The 25,903-nt window shown below is 57.7% G+C and overlaps 4 protein-coding genes and 1 long non-coding RNA gene across 6 annotated transcripts; 1 reads left to right on the top strand and 4 right to left on the bottom strand.

The window, feature by feature from the left end:
* Window positions 1–938: 938 nt before the first annotated feature.
* Window positions 939–17,542, top strand: LOC110344809 (uncharacterized). The gene is made up of 3 exons (XR_002387651.2): window positions 939–1,116; window positions 14,120–15,596; window positions 16,336–17,542. It is a non-coding gene; the product is annotated as an uncharacterized LOC110344809 (long non-coding RNA).
* Window positions 1,721–4,342, bottom strand: Hoxb5 (homeobox B5). The gene is made up of 2 exons (XM_004859614.4): window positions 3,675–4,342; window positions 1,721–3,028 (listed from the first exon to the last, which is right to left on the bottom strand). Exons 1-2 carry the CDS (start codon window positions 4,237–4,239, stop codon window positions 2,781–2,783), a joined length of 813 nt encoding a protein of 270 aa, XP_004859671.1. The 5' UTR covers window positions 4,240–4,342; the 3' UTR covers window positions 1,721–2,780.
* Hoxb6 (homeobox B6) lies at window positions 6,277–9,226 on the bottom strand. Its single transcript, XM_021240088.2, has 3 exons — window positions 9,209–9,226; window positions 8,288–8,778; window positions 6,277–7,172 (listed from the first exon to the last, which is right to left on the bottom strand). The coding sequence occupies exons 2-3, from the start codon at window positions 8,700–8,702 to the stop codon at window positions 6,913–6,915; spliced, it is 675 nt and encodes a 224-aa protein (XP_021095747.1). The 5' UTR covers window positions 8,703–8,778; window positions 9,209–9,226; the 3' UTR covers window positions 6,277–6,912.
* Hoxb7 (homeobox B7) lies at window positions 17,388–21,660 on the bottom strand. The gene is made up of 2 exons (XM_004859616.3): window positions 20,339–21,660; window positions 17,388–18,231 (listed from the first exon to the last, which is right to left on the bottom strand). The coding sequence occupies exons 1-2, from the start codon at window positions 20,721–20,723 to the stop codon at window positions 17,978–17,980; spliced, it is 639 nt and encodes a 212-aa protein (XP_004859673.1). The 5' UTR covers window positions 20,724–21,660; the 3' UTR covers window positions 17,388–17,977.
* Window positions 21,661–22,082: 422 nt separating this feature from the next.
* On the bottom strand, window positions 22,083–25,459 carry Hoxb8 (homeobox B8). 2 transcript variants are annotated; one of them, XM_004867887.2, is made up of 2 exons: window positions 24,053–25,459; window positions 22,083–23,259 (listed from the first exon to the last, which is right to left on the bottom strand). In XM_004867887.2, the coding sequence occupies exons 1-2, from the start codon at window positions 24,474–24,476 to the stop codon at window positions 22,952–22,954; spliced, it is 732 nt and encodes a 243-aa protein (XP_004867944.1). In that variant the 5' UTR covers window positions 24,477–25,459; the 3' UTR covers window positions 22,083–22,951. The 2 variants fall into 2 exon arrangements, with proteins under 2 accessions (XP_004867944.1, XP_004867945.1); XM_004867888.2 differs by having other exon boundaries at window positions 22,083–23,256; window positions 24,053–25,458.
* Between the last annotated feature and the right edge of the window lie 444 nt (window positions 25,460–25,903).

The raw sequence follows: 25,903 nt of genomic DNA, 5'->3' as shown, positions 1-25,903 counted from the left end.
CTCCAATCCTAGCCGCAGGAATCACTCCAGACCCACAGGCTGAAGTTGGGTACAGAAGCTCTGCACTCTGCTTCCTGCAGAACCCTGACAAGGCCAAAGAGCCCTTTTGTGGGACTCAAAGACCAGAGAGGCAGACAGCACCCCCAAGATGAAGTCTCCCACAGCAGCCTTCCCTGGCGCTTGTTCTTAGTCAGATAAAAGTACCTGGTGATTGGCACCCACATACTCCTGACAAATGCATGTCATGTTTTTTTTCTGGGGATGGGAAGATACCAGTCTTAGGGTAGCCAGCTGTGAAATGGCGCCCCAAAACAGGCCCTTCCTCTAGCAGTACACACCCCTCTTCACGCCCAGAAATTTCCCAGCACACCAAAGGAATGAGGATCCCACACAACTCCTTTGCCCCCTAAAACCAGACAGTCCTGCAAATAAAATCCAGGTGCCCTCAACCCCTGAAGCTTTTTGGCACCGAGTGAGTGCCCCCACTCCAAGCACCCAGTTTCTCTGAGCTGGGGCTAGAAAGCAGGCTAAGCACCCCCTACACCATTCCACAGCCCTGCTGGAAGCAAGATTTTCTTCCTCCAGCCTCAAGCCCCAAAAGTGCCAGCGAAGGAAGGGGAGAAAGGAAAGCTGGAAGCGACTTACTGTGAGCGAGGCTTCTGGGCCGCCACCACCTCCTGGGCTGGTCGGCTGCTCTGCTCTAGGCTGGGAGAGCTCTCATCTACCTCTGCCCCTCTCCCCACCGCGGCGAGCAGTTAAAGTGTCACTTAACATTCTGGAGAATGTGAAATATACCGCACGGTGTCAACTCCCCAAAACCATAAAACTAACTTTATGGACCTCACGTGACTTTCTCGAGCCAGTGAGGGGTATCTGTCTGACTTCTCGGCGATTTTTACGATCTAACTTCGAGATAAAACCCCTATCCATTTGACATCTAAATGTCATAGCGACTTTTGGGATAGTTTGCTATCGGCAAAGGGGGACAGAGTCAGGGGGTAAAGGGGAAGGAGGGCCCGGGAGAGCCTCCGGGACCCTCGGCAGCCCTCCTCTCCCCCTCCCCCTCCCCCCAGGTCCTGTGAGAAGTTGGGCCCAGCTGGAAGGGATTGACTCTGGGTAAGTGTCCAGCTCGACGCTTGTGCTCAGGGTGGAGGCTGGCTGGGCTGGAGGGGGAACCAGAGGTCTTTCAGGAGGTACCCCAACTCCTAACCAAGAGGGGAGGTCAGCTGGGCCCCTGGAGAGGAGCCCTACAGAGTTGTAGAGAAGGCTGAGGTGGAGAGGAAACCTTTGAAATGGATCTGAATTTTTTTTTTTTCCTTTGGCCATAGTGGGTGACAGAGCTGAACTGGGGTTGGAGCAGGGGACAGGGTGGCTGGGCAGGCCTCTACCACTCCCAGAAGGCCAGGAGCCTCCTGCTCAGGACTTAGGCCCCAATTGCTTTCCCTGGAGTTTCCTAGGGGGTCTCCTGGCCAGGTGGTGGGGTGGTGGAGGTCAAGATAGGGCTCAGCCCAGCCCCACCTCCCAGCCCCCAGGCCTGAAGCCCTGTCCCCCGGCCCAAGCAGCACTGACTAATCATGCCAGGACTTGGATGATGGAGAGGAGCTGCTGGTGAGCACCCTACTGTCCTGGCCTGCACCCTAGATTCATGGAGAATGATCCAGGGTGTGCTCGGCGACAGGAGAGGCAGAACCCCGCAGAAAAGACAAGTGGAAGGGCAAGGGAGTGGGGGAAACATTTATTTGACTTTAAGGAAAGCTACAAACAAATACCAAAAGCGAATCACTGAGACAGGCCTTGGGAAAGACAGATTTAACACACGGCACGGCATCCACTCGCTGCTCACTAGAAATGGTCTTGGTAGCAAATGGGTTAGGAAGGAAGAGCTGGGTCTGACCTAGGCTGTTCCCATATTTACAAGCGTTGGACCCTCCAGCCAGACCCAAGGATTCACAAAGAAATACACACGAGACATTTTACACAGAGGATTATTTCTTCTGTTTCCGTCCACCCCTAGACCAGGCCTTGTGAGGCCTATCAGGCAGCAGGAACTTAAACCTCGCTATTTTCCTTCCTTCTCTCCATGTCACCTCTGGTTCCTCCGTGTGGCCCCTTCCCACCCAGGACCAAGCCACTGGGAGACCTGGGCCTGGGGAGAGAGGAAGAGGAGGAGGAAGAAGAAGAGGAGGAGGAGGAGGAGGAGGAGAGGGTGGAAGGAGACATAGCCATGGACTCCATCTCAGAGGCCAGCTCAGCTGGGCCCAGTACTGCGACACTACCCCACTCAACTGCTGCCCTTAGAGAAGTCTCCAGCTGAAACTCAAAATATAGCCATCATCCCTTTGTAAATAAGTTAGGACACAGATGGGGAGGGGAAAGTCCACATTAAACATGCGAATTTCTTTTTTTTTTTTTCTTCCTGGGGGAAAGAGCGCAACCACAGACAGGAACATTCAGAAACACTGGCGAATTTGGGGGCGAGCAGAGGGGAGGAGGGAGTCCGGAGGGAAAATAATAAGTATTATCATCATCATCGTTATTAGTATTAACAATAGTAACAAGATAACCAGTCCGAGAGAGAGAGAGAGAGAGAGAGGGAGAGGGAGCCACAGGAAGACCTAAGACCAAACGAAAAATCAGAACACAAGGCCGGGTGAGGCAGGCTCGTGGGAACCGGTCCCCAGTGGGCGGCGGCAGCGCAGGGAGGGTCGGAGGGGCCGGGACTGGGGCTGGCGCGGGCTCTTGGGCCGCCGGGGGCTCCTCTGGGCGGGCGGGCTCAAGGCTCAGGGCTGGAAGGCGCTGCCGGCTGTAGCCAGGCTCATACTTTTCAGTTTGTTGTCTTTCTTCCACTTCATGCGCCGGTTCTGGAACCAGATCTTGATCTGGCGCTCGGACAGGCAGAGCGCGTGGGCGATCTCGATGCGCCTCCGCCGGGTCAGGTAGCGGTTGAAGTGGAATTCCTTCTCCAGCTCCAGCGTCTGGTAGCGCGTGTACGCGGTCCGGGCCCTCTTCCCGTCTGGCCCAGTCATATCTGGAGCAGACAGAACAGAGCCGCCAGGCCACGTTAGTTATTCCTATTCCGGTTCCAGGAGGGGGCCCTGGGCGGGAGGGGCGGGGAGCGGGACCCAGGCGTCCCCAGCAGCCAGCCCCCCGCAGCTCCCACCTCCCCTCTCCAGATGCCCGCGGCCAAGCTCCGTTTCTGCACCCCCTCGTCCTGCAGCCCCCACTTTGCTGGCAGCGGAGGCGTCCGCTTTGGCTTTGTCTCTTGCGCCCTCTCCAGTGCCTCACCCTTCCGGGGCGCAGGCGGCCGCTCGCCCAGGGAGGGAGCAGAGCGGCCCCACGCCTGCCCTGGAAGGCTCCTCCGACTGTCTGCCCTCCGAGCCCAGCAGCCCTCTCGAGATTTCGGGGGACTCTGCCCTACATCACATACCCCCCATCCTTCATCCAAAGCTGGCTCCTGGCTGGGCGACTAAACCCTCAGCCGAGCCTGGGAACAAATTATTAAAAATCACCCTCTCGGAAGCCCCTGCTTGGCCCTGTCCAGGGAGCCTTGGGGACCCTCTCAGGGACGTCTCCCGCTTGGGAAAATACATCTGTATCTGAGTGAAGCCAAGCTCTCCTGGCCCCCAGACACACAGAAGGGCAGCTGAGGAGACAAAAAAGAGTCAGAGAATTACCATGGCTGATGTGAAGCTTCCGCATCCACGGGAATATCTGCGGAGCCTGCCCCTCGGGCGCGGCCGTGGAGGTGGCCATGGGCTCCGGCTGCGCCCGCGCCAGGCTGGGGCTGCCGAGCTGGCTGGAGGCTTCCTCGGGCTCCGAGGACGCGCTGGCCTCGTCTATCTCGGTGAAATTGGCGCTGGAGCTGGCCGGGGTCGCCTGGTCGGAGGGGGACGAAGCGGAGGGCTTGGTGCCGTGGCTGTCGCCGTTGGTGCAGGGCAGGGACTCGGGCGAGGACAGGGAGCAGCTCGACGCCGCCTGCCTGAAGCGGGGCTCCTGGGCGGGCGCGGGGAAGGCGCGCGAGCTCTCGCCCACCGCCCCAAAGTGGCTGGAGGAGGCCGAGGAGGAGCGGTTGACGCTGAGGTCCATCCCATTGTAATTGTAGCCGTAGGAGCCGGTGTGCATGGCAGCGGGATCCCTGTAAGAGCCGCTCAGAGAGCTGCCACTGCCATAATTTAGCAACTGATAGTCCGGGCCATTTGGATAACGCCCCGAGAAGGAGTTTACAAAGTACGAGCTCATTTGGGTGATTTTGGAGGGCTTGATTTGTGGATCGTGGTCGTTATAACCCTGTGCTTCACGATTTATGATGTATTAATGAATTATAGCGATGCACTGTACTTCGTTTTGCTATGTATGCGGCCAAATATGGGGGGGGAGGTTGGAAGGGGGATGGGGGGGCGTTAGGGAATCACGTGCTTTTGTTGACCAGTCGTAAATTCTCGCTGATGACCTCAAGAGGTAATTCATGCTCTATGGTTACAAATAATGACGATCCGAGAATCGTTAGGGCCGATTCAATGCGAGCCTCGGAGAGAGGGGGAAAAAGACAAGGGGGAGAAATCGGGAGAAGGTTGGCGTTGGCCTCTGAGCAGAGCGCGCCACCTCCCGGCGATCGGTGGGAGCGCGGGCCGCAGGCCGCCATGGCGGCGGTGGTGCCTGGTTCTTAGCTCCCTGAGTCTGCCCAGCGAGGAAGAAACCTGGCCGTGACTCACCCGCGAGGCTGAGCCTTTTTACAGAGGACGGGTCTGAGCCTTTCCCCCACTTTCTCAGGGCGCGGTTAGTTTATTTGTGCCTTCACTGTTATTATCATCATTATGATTTTCACTCTGGATAACATGATCAAAGAATGAGTTGCTCATCCCTTCTTAGGGCTTTGCAAGTCTCCCGAGTTGAGGGCAGGAATGGGGGAAAGGCTTGGAAGTTGTGTGCGGAAAAATAATTATTAAGATCCCACTCTGGGCCCCAGCTCAACCCTGCACCTTGCTTTCTGGTGGGGCTGCAGGAGCTGGTCACAGCCTCAGGCTGAGCTGCAAGACCTCAAAGCAAACGCTTTCATTCTCCTGGGCCCCTTGAAAGTTTAGAATCCTCTTCCTGACCTCCTTGTCGTCCTGAGCCCAGGCCTGGAAATGGCAAAGCAGGACAGGGACTCTGGATGATGAACCGGGCTGGGGCCCAGCGGCCCAGGCGCCGGAGAGACTGCAGCGGCCACCGCCTTGAAAGTGGTTTGGGTTGGGGTAGTGACATGTGTCTGAGAGTTTGGGGTTTAAAAGAGACCCCTTTGCCTGCTTGTCAGATGCAGGCTATTGCATTCGGAGGCCTCGGTCCGGTCCAGGCTCTGTCGCTGGCAGCTGGGCAGTTGGAGAATCTGCCCACCAGCCTGCCACTTTCCCTGGGAAAGGGTTCCGAGGACCAACGGCACCGTGCTGAGCGCGCTGGGCGGCCAGAGACCGCTGCAGCTGGGCCCCTTCTGCCAGGCAGCTATTTTCTTTAAAAATAAAAAAAAGGGAGAGCAGGAGGAGGAAGAAAGAAAAACAGTGTCTCTGGTTTGCTGCTGGGGGTGAGGGTGGGGGCCCAGAGAAAATGGGCGTTTTGGGTTGAGAGGCTAAGGAGACCCTTCACTGGCTCCTGCCCTTGGGTTTTCAAGGGGCAGGGCAAGCAGCACCCTGTGCCTCATGCCTGCCCTGGGCTGTGCATTCTCCAGCTCACTGAGCCCCTACTTAAGGAGGGAAGGGGTGCCTGGAGGCTTTGGCCTTGGGGCTGAAGTGGCCCCAGTTTTGTCTTTGGAGCCCAGGGCCAAGGCGGTTGGAAACTCCGCCATGTCTGTGGGCGTCCACAGGCCAGGGCCCTGGGCCAGCTGAAGACAGGAAAGCACTAAGGCACCCAGACCCGGCCCAGTCTCCGCAGGGGCTTTGGGCTGGGGGCCTGTGGCAACTCTTCTGTGGCGGAGGAGGAAGAGGAGGAGGAGGAGGAGGAGGCAGCAGCGGCGGCAGAGAAAGGAAGACAGGCTGCAGAATAAGAGGGAAAGGGTCCCCTCTGTTCCATAATTCTGCACTGGGAGAGGCAGTTTTGAGCCTTAACATCTGCAAGACACAGTGCCGGGAGCCTGGCTGCCACCACCGATCACCCCAGCCTTTATCTCAACTGCAACTTCCGAGTGAGGCCCTGAGGCAGACCGGAGCCCCTAGAGCTGAACTGAGGCTCCAGGAGTAGGGGGGGATTTGGGGGTGGGTGGGGGAAGAAAGGAATGGCAGGGGGGATCGGAGATGACTGAGAAGCGAGTTTTCACATCTTTATTATTATCATCATCATTATTAATAATATTAATATTATTACCGAAGTATTTCACGTCCAGAGCTAAGACAAGACTACAAACACAACACATAGAAAATTAATAAAATAGAACTTTGTTTTCTTCTGAGGCTCCTCTTCTTCTAGGTAGTATGTGCTCCTTCCTTCCAGTGGTTTTGGGGCGGGGGTGGGACAGACGACAAGTCTGGGGTCAGGGAGTCTTCGAGGCCCCTGCTGAGGGGCAGCGAATCTACCATTGAACCGTGCACGGGGGACGTGGACCAAATGAGACGCGACACATACAAGAGCATTGCGCTCTGCTTCCAGCAAACATCAAGTGAGTCCCATTCTCAGTTCTCACCCGGGAGCCTGACCAGGCCCGGGCGGGTTCCTCGGGGAGGGAGGGGGTGCTGGGGTGTGGGGTGGGCTCAGGCGGCGCCGCCGGAGCGCCCGGCTGTGGCGGGAGCTCTGCGGGCGGGGTCTGGGAGGGTGCGGGGTCGCCTGTCGCCTTGGCGCGCGGGTCTCTGGGCTCCCCCGCCGCCCGCAGAGCCTTCCCGGCCTCTCCGAAGCCCTGGGGTCCGCAAGGGCCTCTGCCTTCGCGTCCCCCCTCCCTTTCCAGCACCTTCACTCGGCCGGTTTCTCTTCCTCCTCCTCGGCACTGAGCTGCGACGCGCTGAGCAGTTTGCTTTCCTTTTTCCACTTCATGCGCCGGTTCTGGAACCAGATCTTGATCTGGCGCTCGGTCAGGCACAGGGCGTGCGCGATCTCGATGCGCCTCCGCCGGGTCAGGTAGCGGTTATAGTGAAATTCCTTCTCCAGCTCCAGCGTCTGGTAGCGCGTGTAGGTCTGGCGGCCTCGCCGGCCGCTAGGCCCGAAGGAGGAACCTGTTACGCAGAGCAGAGCAGAGGCGCTGAGGCCTGAGGTCACCAGGCCCAGAGCCCCCTCTCCCACTGGACCCCCAAACATGCACTCTAGCCTGTCCCGGGGCGCCCTCAGGCTCCCCGCTCTCTGCCCCCTTCCCACCCCTGCAGCGCCCCCTCCGATTCCCTCCCGGTTTCCTGGGCCTGGGGGGGGGGGAGGCGCGCTTTGATCTCCCACCTGCGCCCAGGGGGAGGGGCCGACCAGGTGTGTCCCTTCCAGGCCGGGTCTTTTCTTTCCCTTCCTTGCCATCCATCTGGCTCCCCCCACCCCCGACCCACCCAATGATAGATTCTGCCCCTTAATCCGTAATGACGCGGATCGATCTCTAGTCCGCATTAACAGCCCCTCACTTTCGTGTCCCGCTAATGGACATCAATTGGGATTTAAAGCCGACAAATAATCCGACCTGAGACCCAGGCGCCTGTTTGGCCCTCTCTCCCTCTCAGCCTGTCCGCTCCTTTGCCCTCTTGGTCTCCCTCCTTCCTCTGACTCCCACCCTTCCTGGTGCCTGGCCCCCAGCCCCCACCCGGGGAAACGCGGTCCGGGACGGACTCGCTCTCCCTCCCGCGTCACGCCGCCGCCTCCACCCCTTCATGACGCACTCCGCTTTTAAAGGAGCGGCCTTGGGTGGGGGACCTGCTGGGGCTAGGGGAGGAGGTCCGGGCACGAGGGAAGCCAAAACCAGCCTCTGAGCCCCTGGCCTTTTCCTGGCAGGAATCCTGGCTCGCCCCGGGCGCTCCAGGGAGCGGGTGGGCTCCCCCTGGCTCCCTGCGCAGCAGAGACTTTGCAAACTTTGCAACTCCTTCGGCCCAGAGGATGGCATAGGAGACCCCACGAGGGCGCACCGTCTTCCCAGACCTCCTGAGATGCCTACCCCCCAAAAAACCAAAAGGAAACAAAATAGGCTGGGGATGTCAGTGGAAAAGCACTTGTCTGGTACCCATGAGGCCCTGAGTTCAGTCCTCAGCACTGCAGATGCCCACCCAGCACCCTGTGGACGAGGAGGGGGCGCTCGCTAGTTCCCGTCTCCGGGTGGGGGGCCGCGGGGGAGCAGGCGACGGCGCAGGGTGGCACTCACTGTTGCACGAATTCATCCGCTGCATCCACGGGTACACCGGCGTGGAGCACTTCTGCTCCTCCGTATCGCCGAACACGCTCTTGTCCTGCGCGCAGTCCGGCTTCCGCGGCTCGGGGTGGAATGGGGGAGGCTCGTCGGCGCCCGAGAGCGCGCAGGCCGACTCCTTCTCTCGGTAGAAGGCCGGCGCCGGGCCGTAGTCGCAGGGCGCAGCCCGGCCGTAGCCGCCCGCGGCCGCTGGGTAGTAGGAGGAAGCGGCGAAGCTCTTGTCCTGGCCGGGCCCGGGCCCGTAGGGCGCCGAGTAATGCCTCAGCGGGTCCGCATAGCCGGATGAGTAGAGCGGCAGCTGGCCCAGGAAGGACTCCTGCCCGCTGGCCAGAGTGACGGGGAAGGTGGAGTTCACGAAATAGGAACTCATTGGCAGGGGAGGCGCGCGGCCGCTGCTGCTCCGCCGGGTTTATGATTTGTTGTGTTTTATAGTCCGAGCGCCGCGCCTATTAGTAGTATATCCGAGATTGGGTTTTAGCTGAGGGGGGATGGCGAGGTGCCAGTGCGGGCCAGAAGGAAATACAACCATCTGATCCAACACTGACCAATGGCAGAGGCAGGAATTGTCAAATAGCACCCAGGAGGAGCGCAGTCCGCACGAGGGACCGCGCACAAACCTATCAACCTTTTTTTTTCCCCCTCCTTCTCCTCTTTTCTCTCTCTCCCCCCAACAACACGACGCGTCCTGTTCCACCTACGTAGGATCTGCGAAACAGGCAAAGAGGCGTCTGTCCTCGGAGGGGGGAGGGAGCACTTGGGCTGAGACCACTTCATTCCCCAGCGGGTAAATAAATACATCCCTCCCCCACGCACACGCACTCCACGCAGAATAGGAAAAAGTTAATTGTGTTTTGAGAAAAGTTAACCCCTGCTTACTTGAAGCCGGTCCCTCAAGGGAGGGCCGGGTAAATGTCCCAGAAGCCCAAATCGTTTGAGAGACAACTAGAGGCGGCTTGTGTCTGGGGGTTCCTGTTGGTAGAAGGGAATCAGAATCAGACTTCTCTGCTAATTTCCATCGTTTCAGAACGGAGGCGAAAGAGAAGAAACCCTCTACCTCCCAGGTTCTGAAAATCATTGTTTTGTTTTGTTTTTTCCTGTTTGTCAGACCTGCTGTCTCTCCTCCAAGCCTGGGTCTATTATTCCTGCTTCCCCACAACTCTCAGGTCTAAGTGAGGTCGGGGCCTAGAAGACCCAGAGGAGGAGGGAATGGCCAGCGGGTCTGAGTGTCAGCTTCCTGGCTGCTGGTAGGTTTTTGAAGCCTTCTGCGGCTGCTGCCCAAGACACCTCGCCTGGTTGCAGCATAACAGCTCACTCCTGGCAGAGGATGCACCCTGGGGAAGGAACACGCTCTCTCCTCACCGGGGCATATGGTGTGGAGGAGCCAGGAGAAAACCTTGGGCCCAGGTGGCTTTATTTGTCCAATCCTTATCCCGTCTGCAACTTCCCACCCCCACCTGCCACCCCAGATGACATGAGAATATTCTAGGTTGTCCGTTTCTTTTTCCATTTTTCAAATTCTTTCCCAAGGCTTGGTTTTGGTTTAGTCTTATAAAGAGGGAGAGGTGTCTGGGTCCTCCTGGGGGCTCAGCAGCGGTCTCCCAATATCCCCTCTCTAGACACCATGGTTCCATCTGTCCCTCAACATCTCTCTTTTCCCCCATGCCTCATGTTTGAATCATCAGCTTCAGGTTTGCTGCTGAGCAAGCTTGGGCATGAGCGTGTGCATCCGTGCTCTCTCGCATCCAAAGAAAATGAGTGAGCATGAAGCCCAGGCTGGGAGCCAGGGCCACAGTGGGCCTCCAGCACCCCAGGTGCACACAGGCCGGGCAGTGAAGGGTGACACTTCTCCAGGACAGGAAGGGGCCAGGGTGGGAAATAAAGTTTGATGGCAGACCAGGCCAATCCACCGTGCCTTGTTCTCCTTTTTGTGGGCCAGCTCTGCCTTGTGACGGTGGCACAAGACACCAGGGAAGGTGCAGAGGGCTAAGGGTGGGGATAGACTTGGCTGCAAAGTGGGCTCTAAGAGGCTGTCTGACTTAGGGTAACTCTCAGGCTGCACTTCATGCAAAGTGGCCATCCCTGAGCCTGAGCGTCCCTCTAGCCACTTTCTACCCTGGTCCTATGGGGGTTTAAAGGATTTTAAAAAAAGAAACTCAAACCACTTAGTGATGGAGAAGCATACATGCTGCAACTTAGCTGTGGTTGGGACCCACTCCTAGAGAGGAATAAGAGCTGTTTGAGAAGGGAAGGGAAGGGCGCTTGCCTGAGCCTCTCTCTGCCCTGCAGCTTGAAGCTGGGCCCTGGGCCTCAGTCCTCTTCCTTGGCCACAGCATCCCATGCCTGGTCTAGGTGGTGTGGCCTTCCCTGATGAGTATGGGTGAAGTAAGAGCCAGCAAGGGCAGAGCTCTGCTCTGGCCTGTGACAGAAGCAGGAAATAATCCCCTTATCCTTGGAGTCACAGCCCCTAAATTAACCTCACCTCTGCAGGTTGCCTGTTGGGAGATGGAGCCACTGCAGGCAGGGCCCAGGCGCCTGGAGTCCAGCATGAAAGGAACTAGCGCCTCATCCCTCTTATCTAACCCCAGAGGTATTTATAGCATTTATTCCTCTGATCCGTTTGTTTGGGAAAAAGAACAGGCAGGCAGGCCTCTGCCAGAGACTGCCTGGTTTGTGGAGCCAGATCTCCAGAAGAATCTGTCTGTGGTTCCATGCAGTGTGGCAGTCTGTCTGTCTGTCCCCACGGCGAGGGTGGGGTGGGTATGTAAATACACAGCAGGCGCAGCAGCCTACTGGGCTGGGTGTCTCTCCCTGCCTCGGTGAGCAAGTGTGTGTACCCAGAGGTGGATATAAATGAGCAGCAAGTCTTGAGTACACAAGGGGGGGATTGAGCAGACACCTCACAAGCCAGGTTCATAATGGTGATTTTCTGTGCTGAGTACTGCGGCTAAGCACACACATTCCAGCTCCCAGGGCAGCGTTTGTTGCATGGAGTGGGACTGAGACATTACCCAGGCTTCCGGCTTCCTCTAAGCCACAGTGCCAATGCAGCAGCCCTTCCTCAGCTCCTGGGCTGGAGGGGCACCTTTCCCCCAGCACACCCCCACTTGGCCTGGGGTGGGGCAGAGGAAAACACCTCAACAGGCCTCTCCGCCTGGACTCTGATTGGGTCTGGGGACATAAATATTTCCAGAGGTGCAGGGTGGTGTCTCTCCTAGACTGAGAGCAGCTCTTTACCTTGGCCACTCTGCCCTAAAACCCACCGGTCCAAATCGAGGTACAAAGACCTCATTTCCATTATGCAAATGAGAGACACCCCCTGTGATGGGGGGTGAGCGGTGGCTCTACCAGCTCTGCTTGTCCTCTCTCCCAGGTCCAAGGGCACCCCAAGACCCCTGAAGTGCTTCAAGCTCCCTACCAGTCCGACTTCCCCTCCCTACCTGTCCTTCCACTGCCCACAAGAGTAAAGACCTCGGAGGGGCCCCAGGCCTTCCCGGGCGGCTCCCTCGGGACCTCCCGCAGAGCTGGCCAGGCAGTCCAGCTGCCAGAAAGTCACTCAGACTGCGGAAAAGCTCAAAGAGCCGCCCAAAGGCCCAGACTCCAGAGGCACCGAGGGCGGGCAGCAAGCGGGGTCGCCCCCAGCACCGCCGCCGGCCCCTAGACCCGCTCCAGCCAGACCCCAGTAACACCTCGGCTGGCCTGGAACCACAGGCAATTTCCTGCAGCCCCCGCCCGGGAGCCCGGGCTACCGCACCTTGAAAGGATCGGCCAGAGAGCTCTTCCTCCTGCGGTTTGAAAGCCCGAGCTAATCAGTAACCCGAGAGACTGGGGCCAATGCGCCAACGCGACACAGGGGCGCGCGCGCCGCCGCCACCCCCTCTGGGGGCGATGTCGCGCCAAGCGGGTGTGCGGGGTCCGGCGGGAACGGAAGTCACCGTGGTTTGCTCCCTTCGTGATGTATCCCCTCGGCCCACTCCCAATTTGTCCCCACTGTATACTCGCGTCGATTTCGCTCGAAACGATCCGGGGTGGGGGAGGGGACCGGCGCTCACAGGCAGACACCGAGTTTCCAGGAAAACTCCGCACCCACCGCCGGGGAACTGGCGAGGCCCGCCACCGGCCAACTGCAAGAACAGACCGGGTTTGTCTTTTGACAGCCGAGTGGAACCGCGAGGCCCCTCCCTTGGCTATGAAGAAACCAAATAAACCTTGAGCAGCCGTGGCTCCCGCCGCCCCATCCTTGCCCGAGCCTTGGGTTGCGTTGGGCGCGGGGCCGGGACTCCGATCCCCCAATTCTGTGGCTCGGTCACCCCCCGTCCTCGGGTTGCAGTATCAGTCCTAAGAGAGATCGCTTCCTCTGCCAGCCACCAGGTTTGGGGCTGGGATGGGTTTGCAGAGGCGAGGGGGGAGGGGGTTGGGGATCCTGAGGCGAGAGACTTGTTTTGTCCCCTAATCCGCCCCAGAGAACCAACATGGACTGGAGGCGTCGGAGTGGCCCCAAGATCCCCGAACCCTTTCTGACCCCGCGGCCAGCCAAGGCTGCAGGCGTCGGGCATGGCTGGGCAGTGTCGCTGGGCTTTCGGCGCCCACGTCGCGCGTTTGTCTCGGAACGGTCGGTAGATGGCAGCAAACCGCATAATTTGGGTCAGAGCAAACTGTCTAAGGGGCGATTTATAGCCCGCCAAGACTCCAGGAGAAAAAGACCTTTAGTCTGAGTGGGTTTGGGGAATTTCCCTTAGAGAATAGGCCCCCAGTGTCACGGATGCTGGCGAATGACTTCACTTGCTCTGGAACCAAGGGGTGTTTCTGGGAGCCCAGGCCAGGCCTGTACCTAGGGTACCCACCTGGGCCCCCAGGGACCCCCTTCCTGTGCCACAAGTGGCTGCCATCTCCCTCTTCTCCCAACTCAGGGCTGAGATGGCCAAGATGCTCATGCACGCGCGCGCGCGCGCACACACACACACACACACACACACACACACACACACACACCAGGCCCGGCAATCCAGGGCAACCAGAGGCCTCAGGCTGAACTTGTGCCTGGTCTTAAGAAAGAAAAATCAACAACCTATTCGTGCAAACCAAACTAAATCTAAATCGAAACATCTCGGGTTCTCCACACCCTACATCATCTCCTCAGGAGCCCCTTCGACCCTTGACTTAGTCTTTGCACCCATCGGCTCCTTCTTCTGCCCCAGCAGATACTTTAGGAATCCGAGTCTCCCACCCAGCAGTTCTCCTCCCACCCCAAGGCTGGGCTGAGGGTGAAATCAGGCAGCTGAGGTGCCAGACCAAGCTGTCTGAGCTCAGCCCAGGGCTTCGCATCCAGACACCTTCAGATTCCTCATTGCGCTTCCTTTTGATTTTCTTGTTATCTTCTGCCCTGTTTTTGTGTACAAGCCCCAAAACATCAAGACCCTAAAGAGCCCTCCACAAACACCACATTTGGATTCAGAAAAGTTTGAATTTTCCATATCAAACACACATGGCCATTTTCTCCTCCGCGGAAACCCACACACCCCATACCAATAAAACACAAGTCAGAGAATGAGTCCTGCACCACCGCAACCGACACGCTGGAACCTACCGCATCAAAACCACACAGCTCCCTGCAGCGCGGGGCTCCCTCCTGCCGGAGTGGCCAGAGACCTGGGTGCCGATTCTCGGCCGGGCTTCCCAGGGTGTCTCCACCCCTGGGCGCCTCCACCCACAGCCCTCTCATGTCCGAAATGTCTCCGAAGGGAGAGTGTGAATATTTCTCTGTGAACTGTTCTTTCTGTGTCTCTCTAGCCACCTCCTCGGCCTCGCCAGCCTCTGCGAAGATTCCAGGCCCTACAGAGACCAGGACGACCCTGAGCGCCGCCGCCCCTCGTGCCAATGCTGCCAGAAAACTGCCGATACCCACACTGGGCAAGAGAACTGCACAGGGGCGATCGGAGGAGGCCAGGGCCAGGGAGGGACTGGGAGGGGGAGGGGGCACGGACCCACCGAGGCTGGATCGAGTGGCTGCTTCCCGCCGGGGCTGCCGGAGCCCTGGCACCCCATCCTCTCCTTTGCAGCCCCCGCTCGCTCGGGCTCTTCTGCCCATGCCTTTTTAAAGGCACTTAGCGATGGCCTCCATGGCCCCTTTCAGTTCCTCCTCCCATCTCCCTCGCCTGGACTCCCTCTCCAGAAAACAACCACCCCTCTCTCCAACACCGAATTTCTTGGGAAGCCTCTTCCCCCAGCGCCCAAAGGTGGGGTTCAACCCCAGACTGGGAGTTGGGGGAGGAGGGAGAAAAGCCCAAGCCCCACCCCCCTACAAAAGCAGTGCGAAGGAATAAGAAGAGAATTGTAGAATCTCCCTTACCTTTGCAGACCTTGGGGGTTTTCTTGCTCCAGATCATCGAAAAGGGTGGGGAGGGAGGGCGGGGGAAGAGCGTTTGGTTTCTTCTTTCGGCTTCCAGATAATATTGTCCCAACCTGAGAGCCGTCACTTCCCTTCTCTGACTTGGGAGAGAGGGTGTTTCGCTTTTCTGACATTTGCATAGAAAATAGAGTAAGTTCTGGCTTTGAAAAATGGTATCAGGCTGCAGTCCTGGGCAGATTGTCCATTTACCCTTCATGATGACTGAAATCCCAGATCAGCAGGCAAATTAACTTAGGAATCAAAATTATTTTTGGTTCTCTCTTTTGTATAATTCCCACCCCTCCTTCCCTCTCCCTCTCTCTCTCTTCTCTCCTCTGCCCCCTCTCTTCTCTCTCTCTCTCTCTCTCTCTCTCTCTCTCTTTTGCTCTATGAGCCGATATTGAAGTATAAAAATATCAAGAGGCTGGAGCCCTGAAGGACGACAGTGCTCCGACCTAGGTGTGGTGTCCAAAAGAATGCTGCATTATAACCACCAGGGAAATGATAAAAAGTTCATGTTCACGATCGCCCGGCCACATGACCGGCGCCGGCCAATCGCTGGATTCAACCACTCATAAACTTCTATCACAAAGTTGTAAATTTTCATAAAACAACAAGGAATTTATTGCATTTCTTCCTGGCTGCTCCACCAGCAACCCTTTTCTCAGTCGCCATCTTCTTTTCTTTTCCTTCTGTCTTTTTTGGGGAAACCCCAGGCTGAGAAGGGGTGAGATTTGGGGTGCAGAGTTTCAGGGCAGAGCAGCCACAAGGGTCCAGCTAGGAAGAGGATTCTCTTAGAAATCTCCCTGCTTCCTCAGGAGCTCTGCGCCTCTTTTCTAGTAAAAATTCACCCCAAATCTGCACGGGACAAATTTGAAGGTGAGGCGGGAGCAGCAGCCTGTTTCTGGTGTCCTCCTCTGAGCGAAGTGAAAGCTGCAATGTCCCTCCTCCCCTCTGATCTGGCCCCTCATTCTCAGCCCTAAAAATATAGGACCCCCACCTTTGAGGCTCTCAGCATTGCGGGTGTGGGGACCTAGATTCTCTAGGGCCTAGTTTTTTTCCCCAGGAGGGAAGGTGACCTGGATGGGGGCCAAAGCCGAGAATCTAACAGCTGGAGTCTCCACCTCGGCACCCCAGAAACTGGGTGAGGGTAAAGCCGCATGTCGAGCGCTCCTGCCCAAATGCTGGCTGGTCCATTTCCTACGACAGCTCCACAGGCTCGCTTGCCAAGGGGTTCCGTGGTTATTAATGGGGAAACTGCAAGGTTAGGGGCCTTTCACTCATACGTTCAAATTAGACAGATTTTCCTAAAACCAGCCCCCCTCCCACTCTCTGTTTGAGGTACCTGTTCTTTAAATTTAAAAGAGTCAGGGTGATTCAATAAATGCTAAAAATCAGCAATGCAGTTCTAGCTGTGTAGGCGCCCATCTTTCAGGGTTTCATGCTGTGATCAAAGATTTTGGGGGTGCAAAACATCAATTCATTCCCTTTTCCCCAGGTCCTCTAAAACATCCCCGTATTTTGGGTTGAACTACGTGGGCCCAAATGCAAAGAAAAACGAAATAACCTCCCCCGAAATGTTTTCATTTTTTTTCTCCATCTCGGTGCTCCTGAGAAGGCTCCAGGTTGTCGGCCACCCCGAGAGCAGGCAGAAAGGCTCACCGGAAGTCGCCGGAGGCGGGCGGCACAGCCAGCTCACAGCAACAGGGGACAGGGCCACACCAGCCCGGTAAACTCGCACTGCTCTGGCTCCCGGGACCCATTTTATTCCCTATTTTTAAGTTGTAAGTGGATCGCCTGGGTCAATTCAGCCTGAGAGAAATTCAAACACTGGAAAGCAACATCCATGGAAATAAAACAAAGGAATAGATTTGGCCAAAAATGTTTGCCGAATGAGCTCAAAGCTGCGGGGCGCCCTGGAGCCGAAGGCCGCTTTAGGCCGGCTAGGAAGCCTCTCCTTGCCAACCAGCCTCTGCCCAAAGGTAGCCAAGAGGCAGAATGGATTCGGGGTTCACATCCCCTTTGCATCTGCTCTTCCATCTTATGGGGTCTGGCCTTGGGGATGTCACCTCTGTATTGACGGCCGGGTCCGCCAGCTTGCTTTGAGGGCCTGCTGGGAAAGAGTTCCTGAATCCGTGAGCTTTTGTATTTTGTTGTTTTGTGGGTGTGTAGCTGAGCACATGGGCTCAAGGATGTATTTATTCCAGGGCAAATGTGAATCTCTGCTTATATATCCATGTGTGGGTGTGCACTTGGGTCTGATGTGTCTGTGAGTGACTGTAAATGTGTGTTGACTTGTGTGTGTGTGAATGCAAAGCTGGTTGTGTGTGTGAATGCCTGTGTTTCTGTGAATATATGAATGTGTGTGTTTATTTGTGACTGTGTCCGTACGTGTTTGTCTATGTGAGATGCCCCCGCTGGAAACGTGTGATTGTGTGCACTGGGTTATGGCAGTGTGTATGAAGAGTACAAAGGAGATCCGCATGCTTGTGTGTGTGTCATATCAGGGGTCACTACTTGGCAGTCCCCAGAGCAGGGGGCAGTGAGAAAAAGAGGAGACCCAGCACAGAAAGCAAAGGACTGGCGGCGGAGGGGCTCCGGGAAACCCACCTATCACTAATCCCAAGCCCCTCCCAGGCTTCGGGAGACACAGAAAATAGGGCATGCAACTATTTTTAATCTTGTTTTATTTTTGCATCATTCGGCTACACACAGAATGCACAGAGGAAGGGTGGTCGGCGCTAGACACGGGGCACAGGAACTAGCGGGCCAGTCAGTGGGTCCGCGGGACTCCCCGAGACCCTCTGGGTGCCGCTACTGGGAAAGCGGAGGCTTAGGAGGGTGGGTAGGAGCCACTGGTGTTAGTCCAGACCCAAGTCCAGGAAGACAGCCGCAAAGGAGGCTTACAAAGCAGCGAGGGAACTTTTACAAAGACCTTACAATAGCGACATAGAAAAGGGGAGGCGAATTAGAAAGCTACAGACAGCACAGGATGCTCTTCCCATATTGTACAAAAACAAACCCGACAGACTTTCCTATAGGTAGTATTTTCTTTACAGTGTTGAGAAACCAAAATTTCACCTTTCTCTCTCCTTGATAATTTTTCCTTGATAATTTTTAAAAACTGCTTTTATTTAAATAGTTTGTTTTATTTTTATTTTTATTTTTTTCCTATTTGACATGACTTTCCGGGTTCAGGTCCCAGAACTGGGCGGCTCCCTCTCTCCCTTCCTCTTCTCTCTCTTCCTCTTCTCTGCCCCTTACTCTTCCTCCTCCTCCTCTGCTTCTGCCCTGTCCTGGCCGGCGACCCCTGGGCCTGAGGTCTTGTTTTCCTTTTTCCACTTCATGCGCCGGTTCTGGAACCAGATCTTGATCTGGCGCTCGGTGAGGCAGAGCGCGTGCGCGATCTCGATGCGCCTCCGCCGGGTCAGGTAGCGGTTGTAGTGAAATTCCTTCTCCAACTCCAGCGTCTGGTAGCGCGTGTAGGTCTGGCGGCCTCGCTTGCGGTCGGTCCCTGCGCACAAAATACAGAAGGGGGAAAATCAGTCTTTTCAAATAAAAAATGCTGAAAACCCCAAGAGAGTATCTACTCCCTCTTAGACCTTGCATGTGAGGTCCATAGGAGGGAAAAAGAAAAAAAAACACCTCATTTTGCAACTAAATCAAATTCTTGCTCTCCACGCCCCAGCCCATAAGACCACACTGCCCTTTGCTCTCAATGTGTAGAATTTTCTGCAGGTCGCTTAAGGGAAATATTTCCATTGTCCCTTTGAGAAACCTCACCCTGCCTGGACTTCTGAAGCTGGAAAGCTCTAACCTGCTGGCTCCTGAAGGCTCTGCTCCTAAGGCATGTATGTGGGGTGAGGGGAGGTGGATCCCCAGTTCCTCTCTGGGACCAGGGACTCCAAGCCTCCCCTGTTGGCCACTGACTGGTGGACTTTGGGGCCAGGCACCAGCAGAAACCTTGCCAGGGCTTGTGGTGTGGAGCTAGGCCTGGTTTCAGTGTTTCCCAAGAAGAAAAGGAGACAAAGGGGCCTCACAGCTCCAGGGCTCCCCACCCTGTTATGGAACCAGGAGGGGGAAATCTGCAGATTTCCTTGGAGAATGGAGGGGTGCGGCAGAGAGCAGCCATCCTCTGGTGATTCTTCCCCAGTGCAGGACTGAGGTTCAGACAAGGCCAGGCTGGCTTCCTTGCCCACCTGGCTACCCGGGCAACCGGCTCTGCAAAGCCATCTTTGGGCCTCCAGGGCAGCAAAGGGCAGAGGAGAGACAGCAGCCTGGCTGGAGCAGAACACAAGGCTGTGTGTGGGGCCAAGGAAATGGGACCTCAGGCCCAGAAGCCTGAGGAGCAGGAGACCTGGGGAGGCCCTGGGGTGCTGGTGCCAGCCAGAGAGGAGGCCTGGAGGTCCTAATTCCAAGTCAGATAAAAGCCAAGCTGAGATGTTTACGAGCAGAAAAATTTGGGCTTTGATAAATCAACTGGAAAGGCAGTTGAATTATGAGGCAGGTAATGGGGACCGTGACCACCAATACTGATGCTGGGAGAACAGGGCTCCTCCTGACCCCCACCCCTGGCGAGGCTGGGATCCTCTGGCCACAAATCTTGGGCCTTCTGGATGGTGGAGTGTCTCCCAAGTCCATCTGCCTTAGGGTAGTGTGAGCCAAGGTGCAGAGCCGGCTGGAAGGGAGACCTCACCGGAGTCCTGGCCTCTTGGGGCTCCTGCAGTAGCTGCTGGGAGGCCTGCACTCTCTCTGCCTGATTTGGCTCCTTGGAGTCCCATTCCCCTCCCCCCAAGAGAAGATCATCCTGCTGGAGGGACACCCCCCAACTTGTTGGCCAGTTCTCCAGGGCCACCTAGGATTCCTAGGAAGGGTTCAGGGGAAGCCAGTGTGCTCCTTAGAGGCCCCCGCCCCCTCCTAGTTCTTCTACTCCCCAAGTTCACTGGGGGGTCAGGAGCCTCCCCCCTCCACCTGCCACTCAGGCTCTGGGTCCCCGCTTGGGGTCCTCCTGTCCTCTCCCCCCTCCTCCGGCCAGGCCTCTGGAGCCCACCTCTAATTGTCCTGATGGGGATAATGGGGGAGCAGGGTTGGCTGGGAGGAAGGGGGAGGGGAGAACTGCTTAGCTTAGGGCCGGACCCCCTCCCCCATATCGTGTCTGAGCCGGGGCTGGGGGACACACCCAGGGCTGAGATCCCAGGCGAGGAAAGGGGGGAGCGAGGGGGAGACCCTAATGGCTATTCTCTGCAAACCCCAGCCTTCGTCTACAAGACAAACGGCCTCGTCTCCAGCCCGTGCCGGCGCTGCTGATAAATATTTAAAGCTAAAAGACCGGGAGGAAGGCTGGGGGGCGGGCTGGGGACTCTGAGTGCCGCAGCGGCGTCGGCGGATAGAGATCCGCCGGGGAAGCAGAGCCGGCCTAAGAGCACCGAGCAAAAATGGGGGGGAGGGCAGCGCCGGGTCGCGGCCGATTGGGGGGTGCCGCGTCCCCAGCCCCGACCTCCGGGGCCCACAGCGCTCTGGTCTCGCCAGGGGGCGCCCGGCCGAGGAAGCGGCCCCCTCGCGGGCTCGGCGCCCGGGGCGGCGCTGCGGCTCGAGAGAGACAGCTCGGTGCGCGGCGTTACCTGAGCTCCGCATCCAGGGGTAGATCCGGAAGTTACTCTCGGCTGCCAGATCCGAGTCCCTCTGCTCCTTGGCGGAGTCGCCCGGACACACCCCGGAGTGGCTCTGCTCAAAGGGCGCGCAATGCATGTTGAAGGAACCCGGCTCGAGCCCGTAGCCGGCCGCGTAGACGCCGGCCGCGCCCGCCGCGCCCGCCGCGCCCCCCCCGCCGGGGTACAAGCCGGGCACCGCGGCGGCGAAGGAGGCGCCCGCGCCATAGCCGGGGCGCGCGGGGTTGGAGGCGAACGCGCAAGAAGTTTGTTCGGGGAAGGCTCCGGTGGTGGCGAAAACCGAACTTGCGGCTGGATATTTAGAAAATAAAGCATTCGCATAATACAATGAACTCATAATTTGGCCGGATGATTTGTAGGCAGGGACGTTTTAGTGTCGGTTTTACGAGATTCCTTGATATATTACAGAATTAGAGTCCAGATTTACACCAAAAAGGACCCCCTTTTTCCTCTCCGGGCCACGTGACCCCGGCCCACGTGACGTCCCCTGCGCCAATGGCCGCGCCGCCTCCCCACGGCTCCCGGTAATGTGGAAAAAATTGTGTGGCGTTGGATTTATAAAATATGATCAATAATGAATGGGAAAGCCGAGCGCTGTGGATTGGGGTTGGGGCGCTCCAGGGCCGCTGTCGACCCCCGCGGGCTGGAGGCAGCTTGCAGGCGAGGTTCGGGGGAGGAAGGGATGGAGTGGAAGGGAAAATAAATAAGCCCGGAGCGGTCGGTGTTGTCGCCACCACCCGAGTCCCCAGCGAGCGGGGGACAAACGCGGGGCAGCGCAGGCCTTTATGAACTCGGGCCACGCGTCCCGCCCGAGCCTCAGGAGAAGTTGGCCGGTTCTCCCAAGGTGAGGAGCCAGCCGGCCTGGCCTCGTGGCTCCCTCTGTGCCCCAGATACCCTGGCGCGGGGGGACCAAGGCTTCCGAGGTTCTGGGGGCGGGGGGGTCCGGCCCCTGAGTGTCGGACGCTGCGGTTTCTGGTGGGAAAAAAATGAAAAGGTTTGGAAGGAAAGGAAAAAAAAAAAAAAGGAAAGGAAGGGAGTGGGGTGTGGGGAGAGAAAGGAAGGGAGAGGGCGGCCCAGGCTCGGGCTCACTGCTTTCCGGGTTCCGGATGCCTCCGTGGAGCGAGGCTGGCCGAGAAGCAGAGGCGGCCAAGGAAGGAAGGCAGCGAGTCAGCGAGTCACTGCCTCGGAGCCGTGCAGAGCTGGCCCGGTCCCCCGGAGGGCGGGGCGCAAAAGAGCATCTTCCCTCTCCTCCCGCTTCCCCCAGCAGAGTCCCAGAAAAATAAAAATCTCTGCGTGTTCAGCAGCCTCGCGCTCATCTTTAGCCACCTCCCCCCACGCCCCACGGGAGGACACACACGGAAACAAAGAGAGACGTGGCCGGGGATGCAGCCACCAACCCGGGCGGCACTTCTCTTCCCCTGCGCGGCCGGGCCGCAGGGGTCTCGGGGCAGCCCGGGAACGCGAGGGGAGGGGGCTTCTGTGGGCTCCCCTCCCTCGGCCCGGTCTCCTCCAATCGCGTGGAGCCGCCCCCCTCACCCCCTGCGCCCCTGGGCCCAGGACTTGCACCACCTGCCCTCAGCCCCCGCCCCTCCTAGTCGCCGCCTCCGAGGCCCGGCGCGGCGACCCGCGCCCCAGGCCCTCAGCCCGAGCCGGCGCCTGGAGCGAATGAGGAGCAGCGCGGGGGCCCGGGCCAGTGTCGGGTTCTCGCTTGTAAACTTTATTGTAACTCTTCCGCCCTTTTCAGGCGCAGACAACAGAACAAAGTATAGAGGAACAACAAAATATATAATTAGCCCTCCCTCCCCCCATAAAGCAATTCACGGATACAGGATACATTCTCTTCACAGTAAACCTAAGAACACTTTTAACAATTGCCCACAGCGCGCATGCTAACTAAAGTAATCTCTTTTTGAGAAACACTTAAGACAAAATTGTCAAACCAAAGGGGAGGGGAGGGAGGAGAAGAGAGAAGCGAGAAAGAAGCTTGGAGAGCGGCCTAGAGGGGAAATGAGGGCGCACCAGGAGAGAGAGAGGGAGGGAGGGAGGGAGGGAGGGAGGGAGAGAGAGAGAGAGAGGGAGGGAGGGAGAGAGAGAGAGAGAGAGAGAGGGAGAGGGAGAGGGAGATAGAGAATTACGGCATGAATAGGCAGTTTCATGTTGTTGGGAGAACTTAGCAGAAATCGGTACCTCGGTCTTTACAAAGAAGCACGTTCAAAGGAAAAAGACCATTGCACAACGAGGCTTTGTACACGGGGCGGGGGCGTGGGGGCTCGGGCGGGCCGCGGCCGCTCATCCTCGCGGGGCGAGGGAGTCCTGGCTTCCAATCCTTTTCTTTCTCCCGGCCCCCGGGTAGGGAAGGAGACCCACGGCGGCGCACACACGGAAGCTATTACAGAGACTACCACTAGCGGGGACTGGCGCGGCGGGGGGCGCTGCGGTGGGAGGCTCTGCGCGCGGCGGGGCTGGAGCGCGCGGCTCGGGGACGCGGGGACGCGTGGCCGCCGAGGGTCGGGGCGACGGGCGGCGGGCGGCGGGCGGCGCGGCCCTGGCTGTCCCAGCTGGAGCCTACTTCTTGTCACCCTTCTGCGCGTCGCTCTCGTCCGCCGCCTCCGGGGCCCGCTCCAGCTTCTGTTTCTCCAGCTCCTCTTGCTCGCATTTGCTGCTGGGGAACTTGTCTTTGTTGTTCTCTTTTTTCCACTTCATCCTCCGGTTCTGGAACCAGATTTTGACCTGTCTCTCTGTCAGTCCCAGCGCATGCGACACCTCGATCCGCCGCTTGCGAGTCAGATAGGGATTAAATAGGAATTCCTTCTCCAGCTCCAGGGTCTGGTAGCGGCTGTAGGTCTGTCGGCCTCGCCTGCGTCCGGCGGCTGCTGGGAGGGGGGGAAGGGCGGGACGGGGGAGGGGGCAGGGACAGAGAAGGTTGCGGAGTCGTGAACCAGCCTAGGAGACCGGGGTAATAAGGGCAGGGGACCTTCCAGCCGCGCGGGGGCGGGGGGCGCGGGGAGGCCGAGGCCAGCGGAGGGGGAGGGGGTCAGGCGGCACTGAATCCAAGGGGGCCAGAAAGGGGGAGCCCCCTCCCCTGCTAACCAGCGCCACAGTCGGGTGGGGGGGGTGGCTCAGCTCTATCCAAAGTGCCATAAAGTTTAGAAGGAAGGTTGGGGGGGGGATAAAAAAGCCGGGCTGGGGATGAGCGAACCCACCTTGAAAAGCCCCCAGAGCCTCTGCCCTAGAAGAAAAGTTTCTTCAGGGTAATTAAACTATAAAGCAATTGAAAAGTGCAAGGGCTGAGCGCCCCCACTCCCACCACCCTTTCTCCACTACCCCCCATAAAACAGTAAAAGGGGGGGAGGATCGGAGGACGAAGTGAGACAGGGTGAGGGGTTTATGGATTCAGGAAATGTCGCTCAGCGAGCCCCCTCAAAGGAAACAAAAAGGGAGAGAAAGAGAGACAGACAGAAAAGAGAGAGACAGAAGGGAAAAAAAGAAAGGAGAGAGGGAGGAAGAAGAGGAGGAAGAAGCGCCAGGCGGTTGCAGCGCAGCCCAGTCTTCAGGAGCTGCAGGCGCTGCGCCCGGCCTGCCCGCCCCTTCCCCGCCCTGGGCCCGCGCCCCGCACCCCCTCCGACCCCCGGTCCCCGGCCCCTGCCCGGGCCCGCCGGAGCTCACCTTGCGGGCGCATCCAGGGGAACAGCTGCGTGGGCGACGGGCTCTGCTCCGAGCCCTCGGCCTCCTCGCCCAGGCCGCTGGCGGCCGCGAGCTTGCAGTCCGCGTACTGCACCAGGTCTGGATCCTGTGCCCCGAACAGGCTCTGGCGCTGCAGCGGGTCGTAGCCGTAGAAGTTGCCGGGGTCCCCGTGGCACGCCACGGCGCACGGGTTCTGCTGGTAGGGCGCCGTGGACAGCGACGACGGCCCGTGGTAGAACTCCTGGATCTGGGACGGGTGCTGGAAGCTGCCGCCGCTGCTGGGACCGTACACCACGGTGGGTCTGGCGCCCAGGTCCTGGGCGAAGCCGCAGTCATAATAATTGGGGCGCAGGGACTCCCCGGTTTTGTATTTGGAGAACAGTGAGTTGACGAAATAAGAGCTCATTTTATTGAATTTTGAGGCAGCGGCGGCGGTGGAGGCTGTAGTTGGGGGCTGGTGGGGAGGGGTGGGGAGGGGGAAAGGGAGGGAGAGAGAGAGAGAGAGAGAGAGAGAGAGAGAGAGAGAGAGAGAGAGAGAGAGAGAGAGAGAGAGAGGAAAAAACGCAGATTCGCCGGCTCCTGGTCACCCTCGCCAGGAAAGGAAAGGGGAAGGGAGGAGGAAAGAAAAAAAAAGAAAGAAAAAGGCGAAGAAGATCTGAAGCCGCCACACTTTTTGTGATTTCCAGGAATAGAGAAAAGGACCGAGAAGGCTCCCAAAGTCTAAGCTCGCGTGGCCCCAGCCGCGGCGGGCGCCCGCCCCCCACCCCCCACCCCCAAACCGAAATCTACCGCCACTTAAAGAGGTCCGCGCTTTACATTTCGAAGAAGGGATGCCAGTTCATAAACAGTTTTCGGTGATTTACTTCCCTGCAAATGAGTTGTTTCATATTTTGCACTGTCTTTTCACGATCATTTGCATCCATTAGAGACCCCGCATCCTATTGGCTTCTCTGTACTCCTCCCGGACACAACGCGGAGCGAGGGTGCGAGCGAGAGAGGAGAGAGAGGGAGAGAGAGAGAGAGAGAGAGAGAGAGAGAGAGAGAGAGAGAGAGAGAGAGAGAGAGAGAGGGAGAGAGAGAGAGAGCGCCGAGGAGCTGGGGAGCGCGGAGAAAAAGGAGGGGAAGGAAAAACACCCAGGGAGAGAGAGGGGGAGCGAGGGGGAGCGGAGAGGGGGCGCGGGAGGATGAATACGGATTAAGGCTGTTTAACCACCTACATTAATGAGATATCTCTCGCCTCCCAACAAATCAAATACCTTCGCGGACCACCCCCAAAGGCCGGTGTGGGGGAGTCGCGGAAAAAAACCACGCGCGCGCGCACAGACGCGACGCGCGCCGGGCGCAGGCCCCGCTGTTAATTTCGCGATTTTAACGAGGCAATTGGAGTCTTTCTAAATGTCAGGGTCGCTTCGGAAAAATGTAAAAGAACACGGTTTAATTGCGCCGAGTTTTAAAAGGTCCTATAAATGTAATTGGTATTTTAATACAAGTTATCAAATCATACAGCTTCCTCTCCTAAACATATTTTCAAACAAACGAGGTAGTCATATTTAAAGCTTTAATGATCAATTTCCTTATTATTGATAAAGGTTTAACTGTCGTGTGCAGGGAATTGGCTGGGTAACCGGCCCCCCAAAAAATGGCTGTAAACTCTTTAACAAACTATAAAACGCAATAAAGCCAGAGTCTGTTGTTGTTTATGCCGCAGCGCATAAAGGCTGTTAGCATTTTACGAGTTCTTTCCTCTACAGCTATAAAACTGCAGTTCCGTCGCCCCCGCCCGACTGCAGCACGGTGGGGTGACGAAGCCGAAATGAGAACGATTATGGGGTT

Source organism: Heterocephalus glaber, unplaced genomic scaffold (genome assembly GCF_053883595.1).
Source record: "Heterocephalus glaber isolate CG9 unplaced genomic scaffold, H.glaber_assembly_v1.0 deba00001773, whole genome shotgun sequence".
Taxonomy (NCBI): domain Eukaryota; kingdom Metazoa; phylum Chordata; class Mammalia; order Rodentia; family Bathyergidae; genus Heterocephalus; species Heterocephalus glaber.
This window is presented reverse-complemented; position numbering and strand designations above follow the sequence as displayed.

What these genes read in the sequence shown, in the direction of transcription:
- Hoxb7 (XM_004859616.3), bottom strand. Translation starts at nt 20,723, where the DNA reads ATGAGTTCATTGTATTATGCGAATGCTTTATTTTCTAAATATCCAGCC. An exon ending in CCCCTGGATGCGGAGCTCAG is followed by an intron (nt 18,232 to 20,338) that starts GTAACGCCGCGC and finishes TTTTGTGCGCAG; the next exon opens with GGACCGACCGCAAGCGAGGC.
- Hoxb8 (XM_004867887.2), bottom strand. Translation starts at nt 24,476, where the DNA reads ATGAGCTCTTATTTCGTCAACTCACTGTTCTCCAAATACAAAACCGGG. An exon ending in CCCCTGGATGCGCCCGCAAG is followed by an intron (nt 23,260 to 24,052) that starts GTGAGCTCCGGC and finishes CCCCCCTCCCAG; the next exon opens with CAGCCGCCGGACGCAGGCGA.
- Hoxb6 (XM_021240088.2), bottom strand. Translation starts at nt 8,702, where the DNA reads ATGAGTTCCTATTTCGTGAACTCCACCTTCCCCGTCACTCTGGCCAGC. An exon ending in GCGGATGAATTCGTGCAACA is followed by an intron (nt 7,173 to 8,287) that starts GTGAGTGCCACC and finishes TCTGCGTAACAG; the next exon opens with GTTCCTCCTTCGGGCCTAGC.
- Hoxb5 (XM_004859614.4), bottom strand. Translation starts at nt 4,239, where the DNA reads ATGAGCTCGTACTTTGTAAACTCCTTCTCGGGGCGTTATCCAAATGGC. An exon ending in GAAGCTTCACATCAGCCATG is followed by an intron (nt 3,029 to 3,674) that starts GTAATTCTCTGA and finishes TGTCTGCTCCAG; the next exon opens with ATATGACTGGGCCAGACGGG.